This window comes from Hipposideros armiger, unplaced genomic scaffold (genome assembly GCF_001890085.2).
Source record: "Hipposideros armiger isolate ML-2016 unplaced genomic scaffold, ASM189008v1 scaffold_94, whole genome shotgun sequence".
Classification (NCBI taxonomy): domain Eukaryota; kingdom Metazoa; phylum Chordata; class Mammalia; order Chiroptera; family Hipposideridae; genus Hipposideros; species Hipposideros armiger.
This window is the reverse complement of record NW_017731444.1, coordinates 2294440-2319597: the sequence shown is the minus strand read 5'-3', so window position 1 is coordinate 2319597 and position 25158 is coordinate 2294440. Positions and strand designations below refer to the sequence as shown.

Here is a 25158-nt window from a genome sequence, read left to right as displayed (position 1 = left end):
AAGAACAAAAAGACAGCAACTTGTCTGTTCCCCTTCCCCCAATTCCCCAGCACTGTTCCCATCCCCCCAATTCCCCAATAAAAATCTTTAGAAAAAAAAAAAGAATTAGGACCAGGCAGCATTCTGGGCGCCTTTTTTGGGATCTCATGTCTTCCAACAAGTCCCTGAGAAAAATGTGTATCAGTTAAGATCTTAAGTCCCAAATAACAGTGGCTTAAAGAAGATCAAAGTTTGTTTCTCTGTTGTGTAAGGTGGTCCAGCGTGGCAGCGTCATGATCAAAAGAAACCCAAGCTCCTCCTGCTGTCCTGCCCCACCAGCCCAGTTTGTGGCTTCAATCCTCAAACTCACCTCATGGTCCAAGCTGCTGGTGCTCCAACCATCATACCTGCATCTCAAGAAAAAGGACATGGGGTGGTGGTGGTGCAAAGTGGTCTACTTTCTGGTTGGGTCAGCTTTCCTGACATGACATTTCTTCTCACATATCGTTGCCCAGAACCTGGTCACATGCTATACTTTAATAGTAAGGGAGTCTGGGAAATGTGACCTTTATGTGTGTGTGTGTGTGTGTGTGTGTGTGTGTGTGTGTGTGTGTGTGGTTTTTAAAAGGCTGTACATTCTTTGACGCTCTTCCCATTGAGAGGTGGAGGTCTATGATGATCTCCTGTTCCACCCCGCCCCAAATCTGGGCTGGGGCTCTGTGACTGCTTTGACCAGTAAAGTACGGTGGGAGTGAAGCTTCTATACTGTGGTTTTTCATGCCAGGTCATAAAGGGCCATGCAGCTACTGCCTGTTTGGCTTGTAACCGGGACCAGCTTCATGGGCATGTGACCTAGTTAGCTGCAAAGGGCCCTGTACTCAGAAGGGTCATTCACCCATTTTAATGCTCTTCTGTAGTCTTGAAATTCTTAATGATTTTATGTTTGAACTTGTGTTTTGGAAGTGAAGTCTGATAGGACAAGAGATCATGCCTGTGAGCAGAAGAGATACACACAATATGGGTGTCGACAGGTCACACATCGTGTTCACAATGCCCATGAGCATAGAATCCCGGTGAAGCCACAACGCGTGGACATTCAGGGAGACTCAAAGTGAATACGGGGAAGCATGTGACGTCTATGATTATGTTGGGCACAGCCCAAAGAGGCCATGCTTTTTGTCCAAACCATAAGTTCCTTTGGTCACAGAAAAAAGGCAGTGGTGTTTTAAGAAACACAGATAACCAAGGGACCTATTATAGCCCTTGTTATTCATGTCACTTCCCTGTGTTAGTGAACCACTTACGCTGAAAATGATGACATGGAAAGATAGGGCGCCCCATTGTTCCCTTTCTTTTCAGTCTTACTTACTCATCAGGAAGTAGGAAGGAGAGCATGTTGGTAGAATGTATGCATATGAGGAAGTGAAATTCAGTTAGGTTGGTGCAGCATTTCCACTGTTCTGATAAGAAGTTGATAACTTATATACACATATATAAGTTATGAAATAGCAATGATCTAATTTCAGTGATTCCACATATGAGTTCAATGCTCTTACATTTGAATTTAAAACCATCATTGCAAAATAAAGTACATGGGTGTTGTTTTTCACCACTGAGGTTGGGTAGTTTGATATGCAGAAATAAATGGACCCTAGTTCATTTTATTTGGGCTGATCCCCATTTTTTGTTAATACAAATGAAGCTGCAATTAATAACTCTGTGCATATATTAGATATATTCAGGGCAGATTTCTAGAAATGAGGATTACTGTGTCGAAGGGTAAATGCTGGGCCCCACATTCCATGCCATAGGGACATAAAGGTCAAGTGGAAATGGGCAATTCTTCCAGGACAGCTGATGGCCACCTGGGATCTTTTCTTCAGAAGAAATGCTTCAGGCTCGAAGCCTCTGAACTCCAGTTTAAGAACCCCTGGAGCAGAGGTGGAGCCGGGGAAGAACTGAGCTAGGTGGTGAAGAGCCTGATTGCAAGCTGGTTGTTAGATTTATTCCCAGGGTGCTGGGGAGCCACTGAAGGCTCCAGGGAGGGGAAGTGACCTGACTCTAGTCCAGGAGAGAGCAAACCTGGAGGTGGGGCCTGTTTTGAGGCTGCTGGGATCTTTCAGGCAAAAAGTGAGGCCAGCGTGAGAGGTCAGTGCTGGAAGGGAAGCAGTGCTGGGCACCCTGTTTCCTTTTGTGTCACTTAGGAAATGGCACCTTTGGGTATAGCTGCTCTGGCCCCAGAGAGGGAAGCTGTGATCAAAGATGGCAGAGCCACCCACCAGCCATGGACTTTCACGGCTCTAGACTTACATGGAAGAGAAATATTTAACCCACTGAGTTTTGGGGTCTTTTAACTATGGCAGCTTAGCCTGTACCCCAAGCCACTGTGTGATCTTAGGCAGGGCACCGTACTTCTTGTGTGTCAATTTCCACATCTGTAAAACGGGGTAATGATAGAACCCAATAGGATTCAAAGATGGTGCCTGTAGAGCTAGCACGGAGGAGGCATACAGTCAATGCCTACTATGTCCACCCAAGTCCCCCTGGCTGACCTTGTGTAGGAGACACTTTGAACTCCCCATTTAGCCTGAGGGCAAGCCCCCTATCTTCTCTTCCTCCATCTGACTCCTCCAGTCGCACCTCGCTCGGGTCAGCGGACACAACAAGGCCCTGGACCCAGAATTATACAATAACAGGATCTGGATGACTTTCAGACAGAGATGATCCCTCTCCTACACTTTACAGATTAAGAAACTAAGGTCTAGAGAGGGGCAGGAGTTTGCCCCAGCTCCACAGGCAACTCAGGCAGCGTGGTGGCTGGATCCAGTCCCTGGCAGACTGGGGTGGGGAGTCGATCTCTGACGTAGGTGCTCGGAGGGCACATTCTCCCGCCGCTTTCCTCCTTGCTCTCTCTGCCAGCCACACTGGCCTCCTTGTAGTTCCTCATGACTACCTCAGGGCCTTTGCACTTGCTGTTCCTCTAGTGGGCCTACTATTCCCTTAATTCTTCCCCTGGCTGCTTCTTCCTCACCTTATGAGTTCTCAATTTAAGCATCACCTCTTCAGAGAGGCTTTTCCCAATCACCCTAAGTTGGGCCCTCTGTAATCTCTTATCTCTACCTCCTGTTTATTTTCCTCATTTACAGTGTATTAACTTGTTAGTTTTTTAAACTAAAAATAATTGGCTTTGGCCGATCTCTCCCTCTAGCCTGTTAAGCTCTATGAGTATAGGACTGCGGATGTGTACCTTGTTTACTGTCCATCCCCATCACCCAGCCAGGCCTTGGCCCAGGCAGGTCCTCAATACATACTTGCTCTGTGAAGAAATGAATGTGTGCCTGAATGAATGTGCCAGGCCTGGATGTCCACCATCACACTGAGTGTGCACGACTTCCCTGTGAACTAGATCCCAGTCTCCTTATTGTGCAGATGTGGAAAGGGAGGCTCAGAGAGGTCCCACCGGATAGGGCAGAAATGTGTCGGATGTTAAAGGTCTTTGGACTTCCCTGCCCTCAGGATCCACGAGAACCTCAGTTGCGCATTCCCGTGTTAGCCTAACATGAGAAAGTAGCCCATGCATGCTGGACGTGGCCTGGACCAGACCCCATTCTACAAAGGGCGGCTCCATCCAAAGATGCTGCTGCTGGTGTTACCAAGGCAATGCTGATGGCTTTCTGAGGCATCTTTAAATGGGAGAGGTCAAGGCTCACACAGGCACCAAAGGGAAGGGAAATCTGGAAAAAAGGGCAAAATCCCCCAGCCACCGAGATAATCTACCCTTGTAATGGCTGCTGCCCTACTCCCTGCAAAGGGCCACCTGCTGCCTCGCCCATGGCGGTCATCTCGGGTGTGCACAGTGAACTCTCTCCCCTAGTGTGGAACGTGCCTATGCTGGGAACATGCAGAGATCTCGGGAACAATGTGTTCTGTCCATCCGGCTCCATCAGGACATACCAGGTGCCAGTGGGAAAGACAGGTCTTGGAGAGCTTTCCAGAAAGTTCCTTCAGTCTTTTGATAGTGGAGGGGGCACCACTCTAACATTTTTGTGGTCGGTGCCAAGATTCCTCCAGGAGTTCTGGACTAGGCGGGCAGCGTACAGATGCAGGCACACTGGAGGTGGCTCTGACTCCTTAGATGAAACCCTTTTCCTCTCTGAGCTCTAATTTCTTCATCACCCCAATGATGTATGATGTGGCCAAGGCCACACCAGCCATGCACCCCACAGGGCCTTGTGCTGCCTGGGGTCCTTTAGCTGATCTTGGCTGCAGCCATCATGAGTCAGCGTCTTGTCAGAAGGGCTTTTAGAGGTCTGCAGGTGTTGTGTCCTTATTGCACAGATGGTAAACGGAGGCTCAGAGAGGGCCCGGGGCTCTGTTCTGGGGACAGAGCCAGTACTGTGAACCAGGGTCTGACATCTCCTGGGCAGGACACAGCTATGTTCTTGATAGTCTGGGGCAACCTGAGGATGAGCCGGAGCTTGGAGCCAGGCCTTGGGGTGCAGGGAGGCTGGGAGAAGGGGCAGAGATAGAGATAAAAGAGATGGGGGTCAGAGAGAGAGAGACAGAGAAAAAGGTTCTTGCCTGCCCAGCGTCGCTGCTTCCTGAAACGGTGCCCGTTTCTCTACTGCTCTTCCGCATGACGTGGGTGGGACCGACCCCACTCCCTGGTTCCAGGCATGTTCATGCGACCCAGGTCTGGTCAATCAGAATCACAGTGATAAGTGCAGCAATGGGCACAGGACCAGGCCTGGCTGGAGAGAATCATGTCTGTGCTGGATCACTGGGACAAGACAGCTCTCTTGTCTTAGGGATACTGAGCTGGAAGGACATGAGCCTAGGGCTGGTGGGGCCATCTTATTAGGAGAGAACATGATTGGGAATGAAGTCAACATAGCAGATGGCAGGGCTGAGAGATGGAGAGGGACACTATTTGAGCACCTGGATGTAACCACACCTGAATCCACCTCTAGACTTCCTGGTATACGAGCCAATCCGTTCCTTAGGATAGGGTTTCTACGCCTTGTGCCAAAGAAGAGTTCTAGAATGGAGTAAGAAGAAAGGTGAGCAGGAAAGGTATTTAAGAATAGTTGTCTGAGGGAAACCCAGATCAGCTTCTTGGTCTTTTTGGAGAATTGGAGTACAGACAGGGATCTGGGCCTTCACCCCACGCGGAGGAGTCTGTCCCTGGGGCTCGCAGCTTTGCCCTCATCTCCTCTCCAGCATACAACAGTGTAAGTGATAAATGCTGTGGATACCAGAATAAGTGCTTAATTTACCTAGGTCGAGAAGAGCTGGCGGTGTGCACTAGCGGTCCATTTCCCACCCCATTCACCTCTTTAGGAAGCAGCATTTATTAGGCACCTGCTTCATGTCAGGCTCCCGTCAGAAGTTGCCAGGCGTGGTCTCATTTCCTCTTTGCCGCAGCCCCGTGAGGAGGGAGTATCATCAGCTCCGTTTGTGGTGGCCTCATTGCAGCGGTTCTCAACCTTCCTAACGCCGCGACCCCTTAATACAGTTCCTCAGGTTGTGGTGACCCTCCAACCATAAAATTATTTTCGTTGCTACTCTGTAACTGTAATTTTGCTACTGTTATGAACCGTCATGTAAATATCTTTTTGTTTTCCGATGGTCTTAGGCGACCCCTGTGAAAGGGTCGTTCGACCCCATAAAGGGGTCGCAACCCACAGGTTGAGAACCGCTGCTTATTGGGACTAAGGACAGTGACACAGTGATGGGGGATGGGTGGCAGAGTGGCTGCGGCCTCTCTCATACCCTGTCCTCTGAAAGAAGCTCATGAGGAGCCTCTGGTCTCCAGACTCAGGCAAAAGCCCTGTCTCCCAGACCCTCAGCTATAGCATCATGTTGAGTGGGACAGGCGGAGGGGGCTACGGGTTCCAGCTTAGACCTAGAAGGATCTGGACCTGGGAATTGGTATCATGCCCAATGCATCCTGGACAGTCCCCAGCAGTCCCTATACTTGGTCCAGGATGAGCTGGGCTTACAAGGAGAGCTGAGGGCAGCCTCGGACACAGAGCTGGCTTCCTGGGACCGGAAGGAGCCTGGGAGGACACCAGCCCATAGCACAGACAGGAAGCTCGGTTCTAGACTCTTCTTCAGGGGTGGTGTGTGTCTGTTTTAACCCAAAGTTTCCTTCCAGTTGCTTTTAGGGGCTGTGTGAGACTTTCACTGCGGCTTTTGGAGCCCGAAAGAGTGAGTGCAGCTAGTGGTGGGAATGACGCCCTGGGCCCCCTCCTTGTGACGCTCAAGAACCAGCTTTTTCCAAGGGCATCCACAGCCCCGAGAGACGCTCTAGGACAAACAGGGCCCATTTTCAAATAAGCGAATTTCGAGAAAGCTGCCCACTTTAGCCCCTTCCCGGGCAGTCACAAAGCACATGACCACATCAAAGGCTCTGACAAGTCCGGCAGCTAAGAATGCCTGTTCACATTGATTTAACCTGGTGCTTCCCTCTCTCACTTGACCGTAGGTGCTTTGAATGGGGAGTCCGAGCTATTCTCTGTGGAACAAATTTGGGGACCTACTGGGGGTAAAGGAATCTCACTTAGATGTCCTGAAGCCCCTGAGAGACTAGGTCTGAGCTCCATGTGCTGGGGCCTAGGATGGGTGGACAGTGTGGAGTGAAAATAATGATTCCATTACGGGGTGGATGTAGCCCCTTCAGCCTTTAACAGAAAGTTCAAGGACATCTCAAGGCTGAGAAAGCTGGGAACAGGAGATGGCCTTCCCACCGCCCCCAGGGAAAGAATCTGTGTCTCCATCTGAGTGGTTTCCTGCCTGCAGATGCCTTCCCACCTGCCTGGAATTCCCTTGTTAGCCAGGTATCCCTCTGAGGAGCCAAGTTCAGTTTGTTCCCAGCTCATTTGGGGTATTGTGACCCTCCAACTGACAAGGGGCCTCTGTAGATTGGAGGGAAGAGGAAATAGGGGTACTACAGAGGCAGGAATCCCCAAAAGCCCACCATTTCACAACTTGAGGGGAACAGGGAGGCAGCTGACTCTTTGAGACACCTGGTGCAAGGCGGGCTGGCTCAGGAGACCCAGGTGTCCAGGATCAGGCCCTGTGTCCCGGGTTTGGGTCCAATTTGTCCTGGGACTCCCAAGTCCCGTCCCTTCCTGTGGGTCCGGCCTCCAGGTGTGGCTGCTGTTAGACGCCCGAGGGACGTACCATCATGCGAGTGGCACGCAGCGAGTAGCCGGGGCCCTGGAAGTAGTGCCAGCGGATGCCATTCAGCTTGCGCGCGTGGTGGCGAGCCGGGTAGTAGATGCCGTTGAGGTTTGAGAGACCGCAGGCGTCAAACCACCACCCTGGTGGAGGGGAGGCAGAAGCTTTGGGAAACCGGGGGCCCACATGTGGGGTGAAGGCAGCCCTCTATCCCAATGACTGATCCGGCTGTTGCCTCCTCCAGGAAGCCAGCTCATGGGAGATGGGCCTGGGTGGGAGTGGGTATGGCGGGTGGGAGGGACCCTCAGACCCTCTGCCCAGCCTGGGGCCTCTGGAGGGTGGCACTGGGCTCAGGCTGCCACTCTCGGCCCCTGTACGCCCTCACCTTCTCCCCAGCCTCGGTGTGTCCCTGTCTCCTTCCCTTGCTGTCCTCTTTCCTGCAGCCGCACAAGCCTCCGTCTCCCTCTTTCCATGGGTTTCTTATGCTCTATGGTCTGGGTCTCTTACACTCGGGGTTGTCTCCGTCTCTCTCTGATGATCTCTGTCTGCCTTTCTGAGTCTGTCTCTCACACACTGTGTTCCTCTGTCTTTCCTCGGTCTGTGTTTCTCTCTCCATCTCTCCCTGTGTACTCTGTCCCCCTGTAGCTCTCTGTTTCCGCTGTCCTGTCTCTATGTCAGTTCCAGTGTTTCTGTCTCCATCTGTCCCTGTCTCTGTGTCTCAGAAGGTCTCTTATCTGCAGTTTATGGGTGAGTGGAGCTTCACCCCCCCCCTGCAGCCCCACCCTGCACTCACCTGCGGACAGCATCTGGGCGCACTTGCACAGGCAGTTATCATTGTCTGCATCGCGGGTGCTGAAGTTGGTGCCCTGCAGGACCAAGCTGCTCTGGCGCCCCGCTGAGCCGCTGTACCCACTCAGAGAAAGTCTGGAGGCCACCCGGAGATGGTGATAGGAGAGGGGCTTAGAGTCAGGTTGGTTGAGGGGTTGATTGAGAAAGGGGCTCCACTCTGGTTGTTCTAGGAGGGGGAGCCCCAGTCTGGGGTGCTTAGGCCATCTCCCTTTCTGGATTGCCCTCCCTGCCTGCTGCCCCTTAGAGACTGAGCACCTACTGTGTGCCAGGCCTCCCTCATCTTGTTGAACCTGTGTCTTGCACAGGAGTGAGCATGATTGTGATCATAATAATAGTGAGGACAATGGTTAACATTTTCTTAAACATCTACTATGTGCCAGGCATTGTTCAAAGAGCTTTCCATGGGCCAACGCATCTCATTTAACCCTCACAACACCCAAGTAATCCCATTTTAAAGATGAGAAAATGGAGATCCCAAGAAGCAAAGGAGCCTATCCAAGGTCTCAGAACGAATGAGGGTGAGAGCCAGATCCTAACCAAATGGGGCCTGATTTGGGAGCTATGTGCATTTTCCTCCCCAGCTGACCATCTGCAACCCCAGCCCTGTCACACCTCCTCACATCTACCTACCTCCTCCAGGAAGCCTTCCCTGACCACAGCAGCCCACCTGGATCTGTGCCCCAGGTGAACCCCAGCCCTGTGACTTCCACATCTGCAGCCAGCTAGGCAGGGTTTATACTTCTCTGCCAGGCTGCGAGACCCGTGGGCACATCCAAACCTGCTAGGAGATTATGACCATGAGGTTCTGGGGGCAGAACACCTGGATTGAAACCCCAGCTCTGCCCTTGCCACCTGCGTGACCTTGGGAAGACTGCTTCACCTCTCACCTTCAGCTTTTTCATCTGTTAAAATGGTAATGATAGTCTATCAACAGTGATGGCCTCGTTTGGCTGTTGGGATTCTATGACTTCTGTGTGTGATGGGTGTAGTGCTGCATGTGATTCGTCCCTGTGTTCCCGGCCCCTGGTACACGCTGGCACAGGCTTCTGGTGAGCCTGGTTGGAGAGTGTTCAGTGCGTGTAGCAGGGGAGGGGCAGTACTGGCAGCTGAGGTGGGGAGCCAGTCTGGGAGCAATTGTGAAGGTCCTGTGTGTAGAAGCAAGTGGACACCAGATGCAGCCAGCACAGCTTGGGGAAACTCTGGTTCCCGCAGGGCAGGGCCTGGGAGATGCCCCCGTGGGATCCAGAGGGAATGTGGGGCCTGGGTATGTGGCCTGGCTAAGTCCCTGCACCTCCCACCAATGGGTTCTGTCAATGGTGAGGCAAGGGCATGGCCCTCAGGTTCAGATGGGGGTGGCCAGCCCAGAAGCCCTATCTGTGCCCTTAAACATGCCACCCTGGGCTCGCAGGACTGGGATTGCAAACTCCCTGCCAAGAGGGCTGTCTGGCCAGGGGCTCCCTGGGGTGGGGATAGGCGGGCTGGCCCACTGTTCAAATGGCTCCAGTTTCTCCTTGTGGCCATTGAAGGCTCCCCTTGAAAGCTCAGTGATGTCAGTTCAAGGCCAGCCTCGGGGCTCAGGCTGAGGTTTGGGGTCACATTCAGACTAGGGCTGTGTGGAATCAGGGTGGGACAAAGCCGACTGGTCTCCTCGGGTCACTCTAGCAGCACTGGTCCTTCTACTGTCCCCAAGTCCTCAGCTCAGGCTCTGCCTCTCTTCTCCTCCCCTTTGGGAGCCAGCATGGGGATCAGTGAACTCTGGGGGACACCCAGCTCATGGACCAGGAAACCCCACTTGACTCTTGTTCAGATGTACTTTGAACATGTTGGTGGCTCAGGCCTGGGAACCCAAACACATCAGTCTCTGGGATCCCCAAATTAAACACACAAGGTGTGTCTTCCACGTGTGTGTGGATTTGTGCGTGAGTCTGTGTGTCTGTAGTTTGACCACCTGGATACCATCTTCCTGCTTGTGTGTGTATGTGTATGCTTGTTTTGAGTTTGTGCTGGAATATCTATTGTGGGCCCAAGGGTGTGCTCTGGAATCTGCCTTTGTGCCTGGGATTGTGTGTGTTTACCTGTGAGGGCTTCTGTGAGAGACATTTACAGGTGTGTGTCTGTGCTTGTTTGGGCAGCTATGCACTTGTGTGAGTTCATGCTGTGCGTGCACTCCAGGGCTATGGTGAGCTGTTCTACATGGGCATGTATGTCTGTGTACCTTGCACTCATAATCAAGTGTGGGTGTGTGGGTGCCTCTGGGAGGCATGTACCCGGTGTCTGTGCATGCCTGGTGTCTTGTCTGTGCCTCCCCTATCCCTACCTGTGGGCCACTTCCTCTGCAGGCTTATGCATGTGCCCTATAGGGCTCCAGAGGCCCCCATTATTGTGACAGACAAATAGGAGCCCCCCTCCCACCTGTGAGGCCCACGTCCCCGCTGCTGACAGTAGGCAGTCAGCAGCACATCAAACTCACATAGAAGAGCATGGCAAGGAATTCTAAATTTAACACACGTGTATATGTTTGTATAGACAGACATACATAACAGAGATATATACATAGATGCAGAAATGTTGTATTTCTGTCTAAATACATTGTTTGTATATCTTCAGCATTTATTAACACTTACCATACGCTAGGTGTCTTTGCACAGATGATCTCAATTATGACATAAATGCTATACTTTACCGATGAGGAAACCGAGGTACAGAGAGGTTAAGTAATCTGTCTAAGGTCACGAAGCCATTGAGTGATAAGAGATTCAAACCCAGGCCGTCTGGATCCAAGGCCATGTTCCTTAGTGCCATGAGATACTTCTCCCAATATTTCTTCTCCAAGAAAAATGCAGATCCTGGACTTAGGGCCATAGAATTTGCTGCTCAAGAATTGGGTCAGGGAGAAGAGGCTTAACTGCTACGTGGGGAGGAAAGACTTGGGAGGTTCCCCCAGCTCCCCGTTATACACTTACCATGTACCAGACACGGGGGATGGGAGCAGCAGTGAACGAGATGGTTCCCGCTCATGCAGAGCGGGCCAGCCTAGGGTGTGGAGGGCTGCCTTGGGGACAGCAATTAGAATATTATTTGCTGAGCACTTACTTGGTGCCTGGCACTGTGTAAATACTCTACATGCAATATCTCATTCCAGCTTCAACACACTCTGCATGAGGTAGGTGCATGTAGGGCAGCTGTTTTACAGATGAGAAGGTGGTGTGACTTACTCAGGGTCACTCGGGCAGACAGGGATGGAGTGAGGACTTGAGCCTTGGCTTTGGTGGTCAGTGGCTTAAACGGGAGTCAGCAGGGTGTTGTGGCCCCTCACTGGTCAGCTAGAGGACTAGGGGGGCATCCACTTCAGTCCTGCCTAGCCCAGACCCAGGGGATGTTTTATTTAGCTCTGGACCTTTAAGGAGAAATATTATCAGGTGGGGGTGGGTCCCATAAGAAGGGATGTCAGAACCACCTAACTGAAGGAATCAGAGGCATTTACTAAGAAAAGGGGGATGGGGAAACTTCACTGAAAACCCCTCAGAGGAGAAATTAGGGATAAAGTATAGGGGGACAGATAGTCATCAGAGGTCCCTTGGGAGGAAGTGACCTCCCCATCAGTGCAGGCAATCCAGCCCAGTTGGATGATGGCTGTGGCTGTGGAGGGAATTCTAGCATCATATGAAGAACCAGGCGACATATGAGGTCCTTTGCATCCCTGTGAACGTGAGTCTATGAATTTAACTCTGTTCTGGATCAAAGATAATCAGGACCCAGGCTTATCTTTGAGATTCCTGAGTTTTTCAGGGAGACAACATCATGTAGTGGAAACACCATGAGTTTTGGCAGCAGGCAGACCTGGGTTCAAATCCAGGCTCTACCTAACTTGTAACTTTGGGCAGGGGACGTAAACTCAGTGCCTCAGTTTGCACATCACTAAAATAGGTACAGCAATGCTTACCTCAGAGTGTTGTGGGGAGAATTAAATAATGTGCCTGGAACATAGTAGGTGCTGAATAAATGCTCGTTCCTTTTCCTAAATAGCCAAGAACCAGGCTGAGGGAGGGGTGAGAGACCTTGATGATTTTATAACATGCATATGCTTCTATTTAAGCTTATCCTGCTATTAAGAAGTAGAGGTATAGAGAAGCCAGACCCTGGATTCATCTAAGTTCACAAAGTGAGCTAGAGCAGAGCCAGAATGAGTCCAGGTCCCCTGATTCCCTGCCCGGGGACCTTTCCACCTCACCCTGCAGCATAGCACATGCTGGGGAAGTCACCTCTTGCCTTCTGGGCCTCTGTAAAATGACTGCCTTGGGGTGACTGACCTTGGAAGGCCCCTTCCCACTCCCAGCGTGGCAGCATCAGCGACATTCTCTCCACCCCACCCAGGGGCCAGGAGGCGCTGAGTGCTAACCAGTTGCCTTCAGATCCTGTGACGCGCACCCAAATGGGGGACAGATGGTAGGAACAGGAGACGCCCAGGGACTGACCCATGATGCAGACTCTGTAGCCACTAGCTCAGGGATCCCATCCCGCCCACCAGCCTGGGCCCCGAGCCCACCTGTACAGCTGCCTCTCGCTGCCCAGCTGGAAATGTTCATACTGGGCGTAGGCCTCGTTGCCTTCCCAGTCTTGCAGCTCCACACGCAGAGAGTAGGCTGCCCTGCTGGTGAGCTGGTGCACCACCTCGTTGCCCAGCCAGTGCTCCCCAGCTGGGTCGCCGAAACCCTATAGGGGAGGGGAGGGTATGGGTGGGGAGAGGAAGGGAGGGGCGAGTGGGGGTGGGCTACATGTTGACATGGGAGGCTATGCCCCTGGCTGAGCTGGGCTGGACCTGGGTCTGGGGCCACTTATCCAAAACCACTTTGCCTAACGATGAAGTTCATGAAGCACAGTGTGGGCAGGCTTGGGGAGAGGAGAAACCCTTCCCCCGCCTCCTAGAACAAAAAGACTAAGACTTTTGCAAATGTGAAAGCCTGTCAAATATAATTAAATCACATTTCTATGAAGTTCAAGAATAGGCAAAACTAATTATTGCTAGAAGTCAGAACACCGATGTCCTTTGGGGGTGCATTGATTGGGAGGGGGCACAAGGAGGGCTTCTGGGGGCTTCAGACCAATTTATAGCTCTGAATGGTGGTCGCTAGTTGAATACATATGTAAATATTCATTGAAGCTTACACTTAAGATTTATGCGCTTAGTGCATGTATGTTGAATCTCAATTTAGAAATAACGATTTTAATCAGCTGCCTAAATGGTAGACCTAACTTTGTTCAGTGACATGAAAGTCACTGTAAAATTTCAGCAACACAGAAATGTAAAGCTAATAGTGTTGGGAGTCATCCGTGTCCTACAGTGACAAGAAACCAATGCCCCTGGCCAGAACAATAATTCAGCACCAAGGACAGGGGCACACCTACGCCCCCCCCCCCCATTACACATTTTAGTCATGTTCCACTGCTGATTAGTTTAATGTGGTTAATATTCAGCACGCTTTTGTGTATTTCTGCATCTGAGCACCCTATATCTCTTTGCTATTTTTTTTTCTTTTAGCTGAGCCATCCTGCCACCTATTGGCAGCTCAGCGACTGCTCAGCTCGGGCTGGACTCGAACCGCTGTTGCTCAGAATCTCTTTGCTATTTTAATGACAGTTTTAAACCCAATTGGCTCAAGAACACTCATAACTTAATTTGGCATTGATTTTTAAGTCTTTTTCACATGGACAGCAAGCAGACACACAAAAATAATATTGCTGTATTTCCTTGTTGGGTATCTTTTCCTATTTCTTTTGCTTTTAAAAATTTAAGAGCTTTTAAGTCAGCTGGCCAACAATCCTTTATTCAAAATTTAATTTGAAAAATTGGAAGACAATAGGGTGCTATTTCTCATCTTGTAAAATGCACACGGTCTTTGAGCCAGCAACTGCACACTGAAGGTATCTCTCCTGCAGATGTGGTCGCATATGTGTGCAAAGACAAGGAAATTCATTTAAGCAGTGCAGCCACGGGTGAGCAGGGGAGACTCCTTTTTTATGTTTCTTTTTACGTATTCTTAAAAGTTTTAAAGCAATGTATATGTATTATCTTTTCTAAAAATTAAAACAAAAATAAAGTTCAACTATCATTCTTGGGCTTTACATCAGAACTTGCAAAAGAAGGTTCAATTTCAGAGGATGGGGTCCCTGAATGTGAATGGGCATTGGACAAATTTGTTTGAAAGTGGTTGGTTTTAGGTGGGCTGATTTTTTTTTCTGGGAAGGGCTGAGGGCAAATCAGTCCCCTGCCCATGACCCACCTCCTGTCCCCGGTTTCAGGGCTGAAAAACCCCTCCCCAGGGCAGCAATGGTACCTGTTTATAATCCTTCCAGTTCCGCTGGAAATTCACGCTGCCATTCTCACGGCGCTGAATGAGGGTCCACCCGCCTCCATTGGCCTCCAAGTCACAGAACACCTGAGGGAATTGGCGGGGAGGGGAGGGAGCCTTTGGAGGCAGCCAGAAGCCATGTCTGGGCTGTTCCAAGGTGACGTGGCTGCCAGAACCTCACAGAACAACAGGTCAGCCAGCCTGGTGGTCAAGGAAGGGCGTCAGAGAGATCCAGTTAAAATCCCCCACTCATTGTCATCATTTTTCTAAAGTGGTGGGCAAGTGATGCCCTCTTAGCCTTCCTTTCCTCATTGGTAAGATGGGGATGTTAATACCTTAACCTCCTTGCACCTCAGTTTCTCATCTGCAAACTAGGGTTGTTGTGAGAATTCAATGAGACGAGTCATCGAAAGAACAGAGCCTGGCACATACTAGGAACTAAATAAATGGAGGCTTTTCCCTTGCTATCATTGCAGGGTTGCTGTAAGGGTGAAATGCCTCTTTTCACAAGGTGTCAAGTGCTTGGCACATTGTGTAAACTCAGGAAATGCTGTTCCATTTAGCAGACAAATGTTTTCTGAGCAACATCCATGTGTTCACCTCATTCAAGGCACTGATAAGGATAAGACAAAAAGAGTTCTTTCTCTCAAAGAGCTTACATGCATCACAATCACATCTTTCAGGCTAATCTTTGCTCACATCTTATTTTTCCAGCTAGTTCATTACATGTTTAGTGGTCAATGAGGACAAACTTGGTGGCTGGCCCTGGATGAGAAAAATTAGAGACAAGTCAGAGATAAATCAGCCCTCGGGGCTGGCTCGGTTTGGAGGAGGCTATGATAGTGCAGGCAGACAATTGATTATAAACATCTGGGTAGCTACAAGGACAGCTCTCAAGAGGGTGTCACTGGGAAACCCTGGAAGGCTTCCCAGAGGAAGTGCCGTTGCAACAGAGCCTTGGTTGATGATGTGCCTGCCAGGTAAAGATGAGTGGGAATAGCATTTCCAGTGGAGAGAGAAGGCAGCAGGAGTAGAGGCTCTGAGATGGTAAAGGCCTGCTCAGTGAAAGAAGACAGCGGCATCTGCTGAGACGGTAGCAGAGAGTGCAGGAAGGGAAACTGAGGTAAAGGACTTGCTCAAGGCAACTGAGTCTAAAGCAAAGCTGAGGTTTGAGCTCAGATCTCTTGCCTCCCAGGCCCGCTCGTCCCTCTCTATCAGTGTTCCCAAATTTCAGCCATTCATGAAACTTCCTGAATTCCACCATAGCTAAATTTATTTGATTTCATATAAAATATTTACTTTAAAAATGGTATCCCCCTTTTTTAACTTAAATAAATACTTAGACTAAATGTATTTTAAAAAGACATCTTATCAGTACCATAAGTGGAAAACTAGGAACACTTGCCTTTATTCAGATCATTGCAAAAATAAATATAAATGAATACAAAACAGTATTATGAAATTCTAGCTAGCAATGGAAAGCCTGATCTCTCTTTGTTAAAAGGGGGAGTTTGGCAGGTGTGTGAGAAATGTTCAAGACGATCCGAAAACAAATAGAGCCGTTCTCCTTGATAGAGTCAGAAGGGTTGGAAGGAAATTGCAAAGGGAAGTATGAAGTGGGAAGACTGGCTAGTTGTTCCCCAAACCTTTGCGCTTCTGGGGCTGGCCTCCCCCAATCTCCCTCCTCCCCATCTGATAACTGGACCTCAAATCTCAGGGCAACCGTGGGAACCACTTATTAAAGGTGGTGGGGCCTCCATCAGCCCTGGTCCCCAATTTCCCATGTGGAGCAGAGTCCCCACACCTGCCTTAATCAGACTATATGTAAACTAGAAATTCCTTTGTGTTAAGACTCTGGGATTTCAGGGTTTGTTTGTTATAGCAGCTTGTATTACCTTAACCAATACAGAACTGTTTCCTGCTATTCTAACTTAAAAGCAGCTCTGGAGAAGATGCAGAAGGATGTACTTCCAACTTTGGGAACTTTTGCTTTGACCCCACAATCTGATCCCTGGCTGGGTGGGGGGCTCCAGAAGTAGGCCCACCCCACCTTCTTTGGAATCTCAGATGTTGGATGAGGCCTGAAGCTGATGGGGGCAGGGACTTGTTTGTCAGGCCCTTGGCTCAGCACCCTCTGAAAGCCTCAGCCCTCAGGGAGCCCCCTAACCTTCCTGGGCTCTGTCATATTGGCCACATGGATGGTGTAGACGCCACTGGCATTGGCTCCAAAGCGCTGGATCTCTGCACAGTCCTGGAACACCTGCTCAGCTGCCCTCACGGAGACTGCAATGAGATAAAGCAAAAACAACTGGAGGTGGGCTAAGGAGAGAGGAAGGGGACAAGTCGGCACTCCTGCCTGCTTTGTGTCAGGTTCTGGGTTAGGAGGCGCTAGGGGCAGGGAGATGAATTAGACCTGGGAAAGTTTCCTAGAGGAGGGGATAGTGAGCTGGGACCAGGAGTTGCCCAGGTGGAGAAGGGGAGGGTGTTCTAGGCAGAGGGAACAGTCTATGCAAAGGTTCCAAGGTCCTGGTGTGTGCAGGAAACAGGGTGAGGTGAGGGACCATGAGAACAGGACTGAGGCCAGAGAGAGCTCTGGTTGTTCGATGAACATGAGAGGAGTAGGGCAAGATTGGCCCAGAAAGTCACCAAGGAAGGAGACATGAGGTTGAGATTTCAGCGGGTGCCAGGTCAGCCTTGAATGGCAGGCTGAGGGGCCCAGCCTATGCTGAGGAAGAGCACTCTGGCCAGAGTGTGGAACTTACACTCGAGGGGATAAGGCTCAAATCAGGGAGGCCAGAGATAAGGCTGCTCGAGTCTTCTCGGAGAGGGTAATTGGGGCCTGAACTCCAATGAGGTACTTCCTCATTCCACAGACCAGAAAACTGAGGCCGAAATGTGAGGTAATTGGCTCAAGGTCCCACAGCTGGGGTAGTATAGCCTTCTCTCTTTCCAGGGATTTGTCCTTAGAGCTCCCTTGGGTGGGAGGCCCAGGGTCCCCTCCACAGTCCACCCATTCAGCTGGATATTCCTGCAGCCCTGGAGGTGGACCCCACGTTATATGTGCTACCCCATCTCCCCGGGAGCTCACCACTGGCCTTAAGAGCCTGTGTTTCTTCCCTCAGGAGAATTGTAATGACCAAATCCCACTAGGGCCCTGGGGGCCTCTAGACCTGGCCTGAAAAAAAGTGACTACTGACAAATGAACTACCGGGGTTTCAAATTCCCCCTCTGGCTCCTTTTAGTGGGATCCAGTTAGAGGTTTGAGCTGTGAGTCCACCAGAATCCAATCTCTAGGTAGGTGGTTATCCAAGGATGGGGCTGAAGTTCCAGGTGGATAGGTATTCTGGCCAATGAGGAACTAGGAGGCTACCAGGGGCAGGACTTCCTGTTTTGGCCTCACACTTGAACCTGGATCCCAAGTCCTGGAGCTGGGATACTTGTTGGAAGGAGGCTGTTTTTCCTAGATCATAAATGAAGTGACTAAGGCTCCAAATCCATTCGAGCTGGGGCATAAACATTTTCTGGGCAGTTTCCTTGGCCCTAGCTGTTAGCCCCCTGGTCCTTGGGGAACTGCCAAGCCTGGGGAAAGTGCTGGCTTCGCAGGGACAGGCCCAACTTAACCCAGCCAAGTGAGGGTGGAGCTGGGAGCTGGGAGCTGGTCTCAGATTTCTAGCCAGACTTCCCAAGGCTCTGTCCACTGTTGTTTTCCTTAGTCAACAACATAGTGATAACAACAACAGTAACAATAAAAGTGAAATATCTACCATATATTGTAGTGTTTCTCAGCTAGGTACTGCCAGGGGCAGTTTGGGGCCAGGAAAAATATTTTTTGGGGGCGTAACATCACAGTAAAGATGGACTGGTATTGATATGCAACATGGTTTGGCCCCAGCCTGGGCCCCCTCTGAATCTCTGGGCTGGCAGTTTGTACAGCTTTACCCTCTTCTGGCCCTGGGCACTATGCTCAGCCCCGTCATGTGCATGAACGTAACTGGTCCTCTGTGCAATAGGTGCTAGTATTATTCCCATTACACAGGTGAGGAAAATTGAGGCTCTGGCATGTTAAATGACTTGGGCGAAGTCCCAGTGCTAGTAAGCTAAGAAGCCAGAGCTTGAACTCTAGTTTATCTGACTGCAAAACCTGTGCCCTTCCTACTACCCACCTCCCCTTGGGTCTCCATCACTGAACCTATATGAGGCTCAGCAAACAGACATGCTAACAAATGCTGCTGCTGATATTGAGCACTGGTTAGGTTTTCTCTACCCGTGTCCTTGTCCTTCTAACCGTCTGAATGCCCTGAGTTCTCCACCCATTGCCAGCCTCCACCTGCCTAGGACAAAGCAATGCAGTGATGGGGGTGCAGGCTTCCTGCTAAGCTTCAAGGATGCCTGGTTCCTGTGCTTGTCTGCCCAATCTTCTGTTCCACACCTGGTGACTTATCCTCTCTGTTTCTCCGTGTAGACACGGAGGAGAAACAACTCTGTATTGCTCTTCCCTGGTGACAGTGCAGCAGGAGGACAGGGCCTTTGGGCAAAGGGTGGTTAAGGTGAGGTGTCCAACACAACCTCCCACCCAGAGTGGTGAGCAGGCATTGGGCCACAGCCGGGGTTAGTGGTGAGCCTGTGGGAAGAGGCGTTATGGCGGGACTCGGCACTCTGGGCTGAGCTACAAGAAACCCACACATGGTATTAATTTAGGTAGCCTCCCCATCAGGACAACGTACCAGCTGGTGATGGGTTTGGGTTGCTCAGCACTTCATGGTTTGAAAGCCTGCCTATGGCTTCCTTGGGCCTCAAAACCCCTACCCAGCAGGGTCTGCCTGACTTAAATGGAGCTGTGGTGCCATCCTCTGTCCCCAAACTGCTGCTAGCCACAGTGCCTGGCATTCATCACTATTGCTTGATTCCTTGTGCTCCAAAGGCTTTTCAGCCACCCCTGTGGAGATCCAGCAGCAGTAGGAACCCTTTCCTCAGTCTTTCTCACCAAGCCATCCTTCACTCCATGGTTCCAGTTGAACTTCCAAAAACAGTTCTACCCTGTTCAAAGCTCCCCCCCCCCCACCCCCAGTGGCTCTCCGTTGCCCTCAGGCTAAAGTCCCCTCTCCTTATCAGCCTTTGAGGCCTTCCATGGCCTGGCAACTTCAGGCACACTCCTAGCAGAGCATCTGGCATGTCGCAGGCACTCAGCAATTACGTATTTCCATCTCCTTCCCTCAGTGACACACAGACAGAGGGTCAGGCATTTCTGCAAGAGGGGTGGGCCACAGCGATGCCCTTCACTGCTGCATCCCCAGCACTGGGCCTGGCTCACAGTGGGTGCTCAGTGTTTATTGACTGAGTGATTGAAGCTGGAACCAGGAATGCCTTGGTCATCCCCAGTGGGCTCCATTAGAAGGGGCCTGTGGGGATTGGGGAGCAGACCAGGCCTTGTTCTCCCTTCTCAGAAGCCAGGGCCAGAGATGTGTCCGCATTTCTGATTGGCCATTTTGGGCTTACAGGCAGGGGTGTTAGGGTAAGAGAAGTGTTGGGGGGATCACTGAGTCCAACGTCCCCATTCTATAGATAGAGAAACTGAGGCCAATAGAGGGGTGAACACGACGAAGCAAGTGGGGATGGATCCTGGAACACCAAATTGTCACTTAGCTGGGGGTGTTCTTGTTATCATCACCTCTACTAAACAGATGGGGAAACTGAGGCCAACAGAGGGGTCAGGGCATGCCCAAGGTTACTTATGGAGTCAGGAAGAAAAGTCTGGATTGGTTCCTGTTAGGACTGTTGTCATCACCATCACTATTGTTTGCTGTGATTTCTGCAATATTTCACAGGTGGTGGAAGAGGACTGGGGCCTTTTCCCGTAGTGGCTTCCAGGCCCCAGAGAGAATGGGGAGGGTAAGCGGGGTCTCCCCTTCCTTCCTGCCCGCCTCCCTCACCGGGGGGTACCCCGCTAGCTGGCTCACCTAGGCCCTGGGCCATGACACGCACCAGGCGCTGCACAGACTCCAGCAGCTGGCGCTGCTGGCGCTGCAGGAGGCTGGAGTTGCTTCTGGCGGCGCGCAGGCTGCTCTCGAGGCCGGCAAGGGCGCCGCTCTGGCGGCCCAGCAGACGCCGCAGCCGTTCCTTTTCGCCGCGGAGGCTGGCCAGCTCCGCCTGCTGCTGCGTCTCCAGGGCTTGCACCCGTGTCTCCAGCGCGCTGGGGGCGGGGCGCACGGGGGTGAGCCGCGGTCCCCACAAGGCAGCCACACTTACACGCTTTCCCTTGGGGCCCCAGGTGACTTCGCGGTACAGACTGGCGCCGAGGCTCAGAGAGGTAGAGCGTCTAGCCCAGGGTTGCACAGCCCAGAGGTCTGTGGCACAGAATGAGGAGTGGAGGAAAGAAAGATTCGGCCATGCAGTCAGATGGATTTGGGTCCAGTAGAGATAAGAATTGGAGGTGGGAGGGACATGCGAGCAACCAGGTAGCCACAATTAAATCCCAAATCTGCTCTTCCTTTGACCCAGCAGTCCACTCTCAGGAGGTAACATCCAGGAAGCATGGACAAGAATGCCCATGGGGGAGACTGATGGTAATAGGACAAAAACGAAACAGTCTAAATGCCCAACAGCCAAGGCTGGCTGAGTCCCTTGCGTTTGGTGTCCCTGGAAATGTTGAGCCACGAAGAGAAAGGAGGCAGAGCCATTTGCACAGAATCGGAAAGGTGCCCAATCTTGGGAGTGGAAGGACCCTGGTACATGGCTGCCTCTAGTGTAACCCCACTTGTGGGAGGATAAAAAAGAGAGAAAGGAGAAAGGTATTAATGTAAATGTAGGCGGCTGCCCGTGAACTTACAGGAAAAGGCACGGAGACACGCGGAAGGACACAGTGAAGCCTGTGTTTGTAGAAAACGTGAAAGAAAATCCACTAAGTGCTGTTACTCCTGCAGAGCAGGTTTGAGGAGATGGAGATGGAGGGGAGGGAGATGGGGCAGGCGGAGGGGACTGACTTTCCCTCTCGTTTTATAAAGGTCTCTGTTGTCTGATGATATCAGCGTGAGGCATTTCTGTAATTTTTTTTTTAAAAGAAGAGTTTTTAAAGAGAGAAAAGCTTTTGACTCAGCTCTTCCACGTTTGGCATTTTATCCCACAGGTTTGCTCACATGTGTGTGCATTGAGACATGGAATGTTGTTCACTGCATCACGGGTGGCAACAGTAAAACACTGGAAACCACCTCAATACCTGTTAATGGGGAATGCAGAAATAAATGCAGGGACAGCCATACAGCAAACATCATGCAGTTGGACGAGAGCGTGAACACGGGGGTCATGCCCTTATAGAACTATTTCCAGGATAACCGACAAAACAAAACAAAAAACAACAAGGTGCAGAAGAGTGGGATGCTACATTTGGGTTTAAAAAGGGCAAAAAGGAACTATTCGTACATATTTATAAGATACCTGGAATATCAGCTGACAGAATGTCAGCTTCACTGGCACAGGGATTTTTTAAAATCTATTTGTTCACTTCTGTGACCCCTGTGTCTATAACAGTGCCTGACACATGGCAAAAGCTCAAAAAAGAATTTCTTTTCTTAAAAAAATATTGTTGGTTCAAGAAGGACACAAGAAACTAGGCACAGCGGCGGCTGCCTCTGCTGTGGGTGGGCGGCTGGCTGTATGAGGAAACAGGAGAGATTTTCCTGTGTGTGAGGTTATGCTGACCCATTCTCCAGACTAAAACAATAAGTCCAGCCAGGGCCGAGGAACGTCCCCTGAACCCCAAACTGTGCTGCAGGAAGAGAGAAAATTTGGGCACACTCAGATTCTAGAATTTTATCCGTCTCTACAGGCCAAGAGCTTATGGGTGATGCCCTACGTCTTCACTGATTTCTAGGCACCTGGTGCCAATTCAGAGTGACGGCAAGTGTCCCAGTCCTTGCCCTTCCCCACCTTGGGGCGAGGGACTAAATATAAGAAGGTGACAAACTATCACTAACTGCATCCAGATCAGAAGGAACTGGGCGATCCTGATGACCTTATCTTGACCCAGCACGTGAACATCATCTACCCTGTACGTGGGCCTGTGGCTGCCTCCATGTGTGGGTTTTGCCTCCTCCAGCATCCTGACCTTGGCAGTTTTTCTCCACTCAGCTTGAAACCGAGAAGAAATCAGCCTCGGATGTTGGTTTCTCTGCCTTAACTATACCCATGACCCTTTCTTTCTTTGTAACTTTAACGATGTTCCCCGAATGTGTATTTGCTTAAAATGCAGAGACTCTCTGCCAGTGCAGACAAGAAACTGGTAACTGGTTGCTTCTGGGAAGGGAAATCGGTGGATGAAATCAGATTTATTTATTTACAAGTAAGTACATCAAATTAAAACTGACAGAGCAAATTGTATGGTATGTACACTGTAGCTCAATAAACCCGTTAAAACTTATAAAATAAATAAATGGAGAAAGGAATAAAAGAAAGAAAAAGGAAGGTAGACACGGAGGGAGGGAAGAAGGAAGGGAGGAAGGACGAAGAAAGAAAGAATCAGGCAATATGCCTGTCCCCTGTCCCCACCTAGTACTGTGTGGCCAGGTCCTGTGCCTGCCTGGCCCTCAGCCTCAGCCCAGCCCCAGTGCCCACCTTCACTCCAAACTTCATACTGGCCTCCAGCCCTGATTTTAGTCCTTAGCCCTGCCCTGGCCTAGTCCCAGCCCTAGTCCCCAAATGGTCCCTCACTCCAGTCTTAATCCAGGTCCCCAGCTCTGTCCCCAGCCGCTGTCCCAGGCACCAGCCCAAGCCCGGCTTCCCGCCCTGACCCCAGCCCCATCCCAGCCCTGGATCTCACGCTTACTCAGGTCCCAGCCAAGCCCTGGTCCCAGCCCTGTGCCAGGGTGCCAGTGCCCACCTGTTGCAGCCTTGCAGCCGGTGGAGCTCATGACCCTGCAGCAGCAGTTGCTTCTCCATCTTGTTGGTGGACAGTGACGTCTCCAGCAGCTGGATCTCCATTCGGGATGTTTGGTTCAGTATCTGCCTCAGCAAGCAGGAGGAAGTGGTGGTGGGGCTACGTAAGCCCTGCAGGAGCCCTGGCCAGCAGCCCCCCACCAGCCCACAGGCTCTGCCATTCCAGAAACTTGCTGACCTGTTTCCACCCTCCCAGTAGTTAGTCCTGTGCTTGTTTACTCACTCACCCTGACTGAGCTCTCATTGGCTTCCTAAGTTTGCTCTTCCTATCACTGCACGTGTCAGTTCTATTCCTCCCGATGTTCAGGCACCAGGAAAAGTCACCCTTGACCCCCACATCCAACCCATCAGCAAGTACCATCAACTCCGCTGTCCAAATGGGTACCTGACCACTTCCCTCACTCTCCATAGCTCCCACTTTAGCCCTGTGACAGGGTCATCAGGGCGGGTCCCCAGGGAATGGGGGGATACAGGCCCAGAGGAGGCCCTGACCTCACCCAGGGACAGAGGTCAAGGCGAGATGACCTGGGCTGTGAGCCAGCCTGGCTGGCCACAGGCAACCCCCCCCACCCAGTGCCGCCCGCTCACCCTCTGGTACCTGAGCCTCCACGTTGGTCAGCTTCCGGGTCTGGGCAGTGGTCTGGTTTAAGAGGCTGGTGCCCAGCTCCAGCATGGTGGCCGTCTGGTTCTGGACCATGTGCTGCTGCACCTGTGCCAGCTCCGACCTCAAGTTCATCTGGATGTACCTTTCTAGCTGTGGGAAGACCGTGGACTGAGGTCATGGGGAAGGGCTGGGGGAAGGCTCCTGTCCCTTCTGTGTCTCCATGAAGGACATAGAACAACCAGGAGAGAACTCCCTGCCAGGCCAGGCCACCATGACCTTTCACCTGCACCGTTCCAGTAGCTTTCTCCCTGGCTTCTCGGCCTCCACTCTTGTCCCTCTTTGCCCAGTGCATACTCCCCTCAGCAGCCAGGGGGATCCTGTTAAACCTAAGTCAAATCATTCTTCCTCTGCTCAAAACCCTCCCAGGGTTCCTATCTTACTCAGAGGAAAAGTCAGCAGCTTCCTGCATGACATGGCCTCCCGCTGTGGCTCTGACTTCCTGTTAGTCCTCTCTCCCTCACTCTCCTCCAGAAGCACCAGCCCCTATGACATCTCTCCAACACAGCAAGCGGGTGCCTACCTCAGGGCCTTTGCACATGCTGTTCCCTCTGACTGGAAACCCCCCTCTCATCCCCATCCCCGTCGGCATGGCTCACTCCCTCATGCCACTTCAGGTCTCTTCCTACTACTTATCAATCCCCAACTTTATATTACCTGTTTATCTGTCTATTGCCTGTTTTACCCTTGTGATGTCAATTTTATGAAGCCAGGGACGTGGTCTTGCTCACCACTTTATCTCCATGTCTAGCACAACACTTAATGCACAAGGGGTGCTCAATGCATTCAATGGAAAAAGGGGGAGCAGCAAGGGCCAGAGCACAGCCCCCAAAGTCACGTCCATTACCCAGTGTCTTAGGGGAGAGCCAGCAGCAGAGAGTGGGGACACATCTTGCCTAGTATAAGAGTTTGCAGGTCCATCTGCCAAGCTGGGCTTGTTATTTTTCTGGCCCTCTCCATCTGCCAAACAGGGCTGACCTGGCCAGTCTCCAAGGGCTCTCCCATTTCGAATGTTCTGAGATTCTATAAACTAATGTTCGCTTCTTTGACAGGGCTTCTCTTTATCCCAAGAGCAGGAGAAGTGGTCTGGCAGTGAGACCAGGATCAAGCGGCAGAGGTGAACAGTGTGTTCTCAGGGTTCAGTGCCCCTCCCCCACTCTCTCCCCATTCTGCACAGACGGTGGCCTCTTCCCACCACCCTTCCCCCCC

General features: G+C 51.2%; 1 protein-coding gene across 3 annotated transcripts in view; it reads right to left on the bottom strand.

The window, feature by feature from the left end:
• The window catches only part of ANGPT4 (angiopoietin 4), a 32591-nt gene that overhangs the window by 759 nt on the left and 6674 nt on the right, over positions 1-25158 (bottom strand). Inside the window, exons 2-9 of one of the 3 annotated variants that reach the window (XM_019645635.1) lie at positions 23887-24042; positions 23233-23354; positions 20318-20550; positions 16528-16643; positions 14346-14447; positions 12557-12723; positions 7955-8085; positions 5615-7304 (exon numbers count right to left, since the gene is read on the bottom strand). In XM_019645635.1, the coding sequence (XP_019501180.1) occupies positions 7144-7304; positions 7955-8085; positions 12557-12723; positions 14346-14447; positions 16528-16643; positions 20318-20550; positions 23233-23354; positions 23887-24042 (1188 nt within the window). In that variant the 3' untranslated portion in view covers positions 5615-7143. Of the gene's footprint in view, positions 1-5614; positions 7305-7954; positions 8086-10654; positions 10857-12556; positions 12724-14345; positions 14448-16527; positions 16644-20317; positions 20551-23232; positions 23355-23886; positions 24043-25158 lie in introns of those variants that run through there. The other 2 variants (XM_019645637.1, XM_019645638.1) reach the window with 2 other exon arrangements.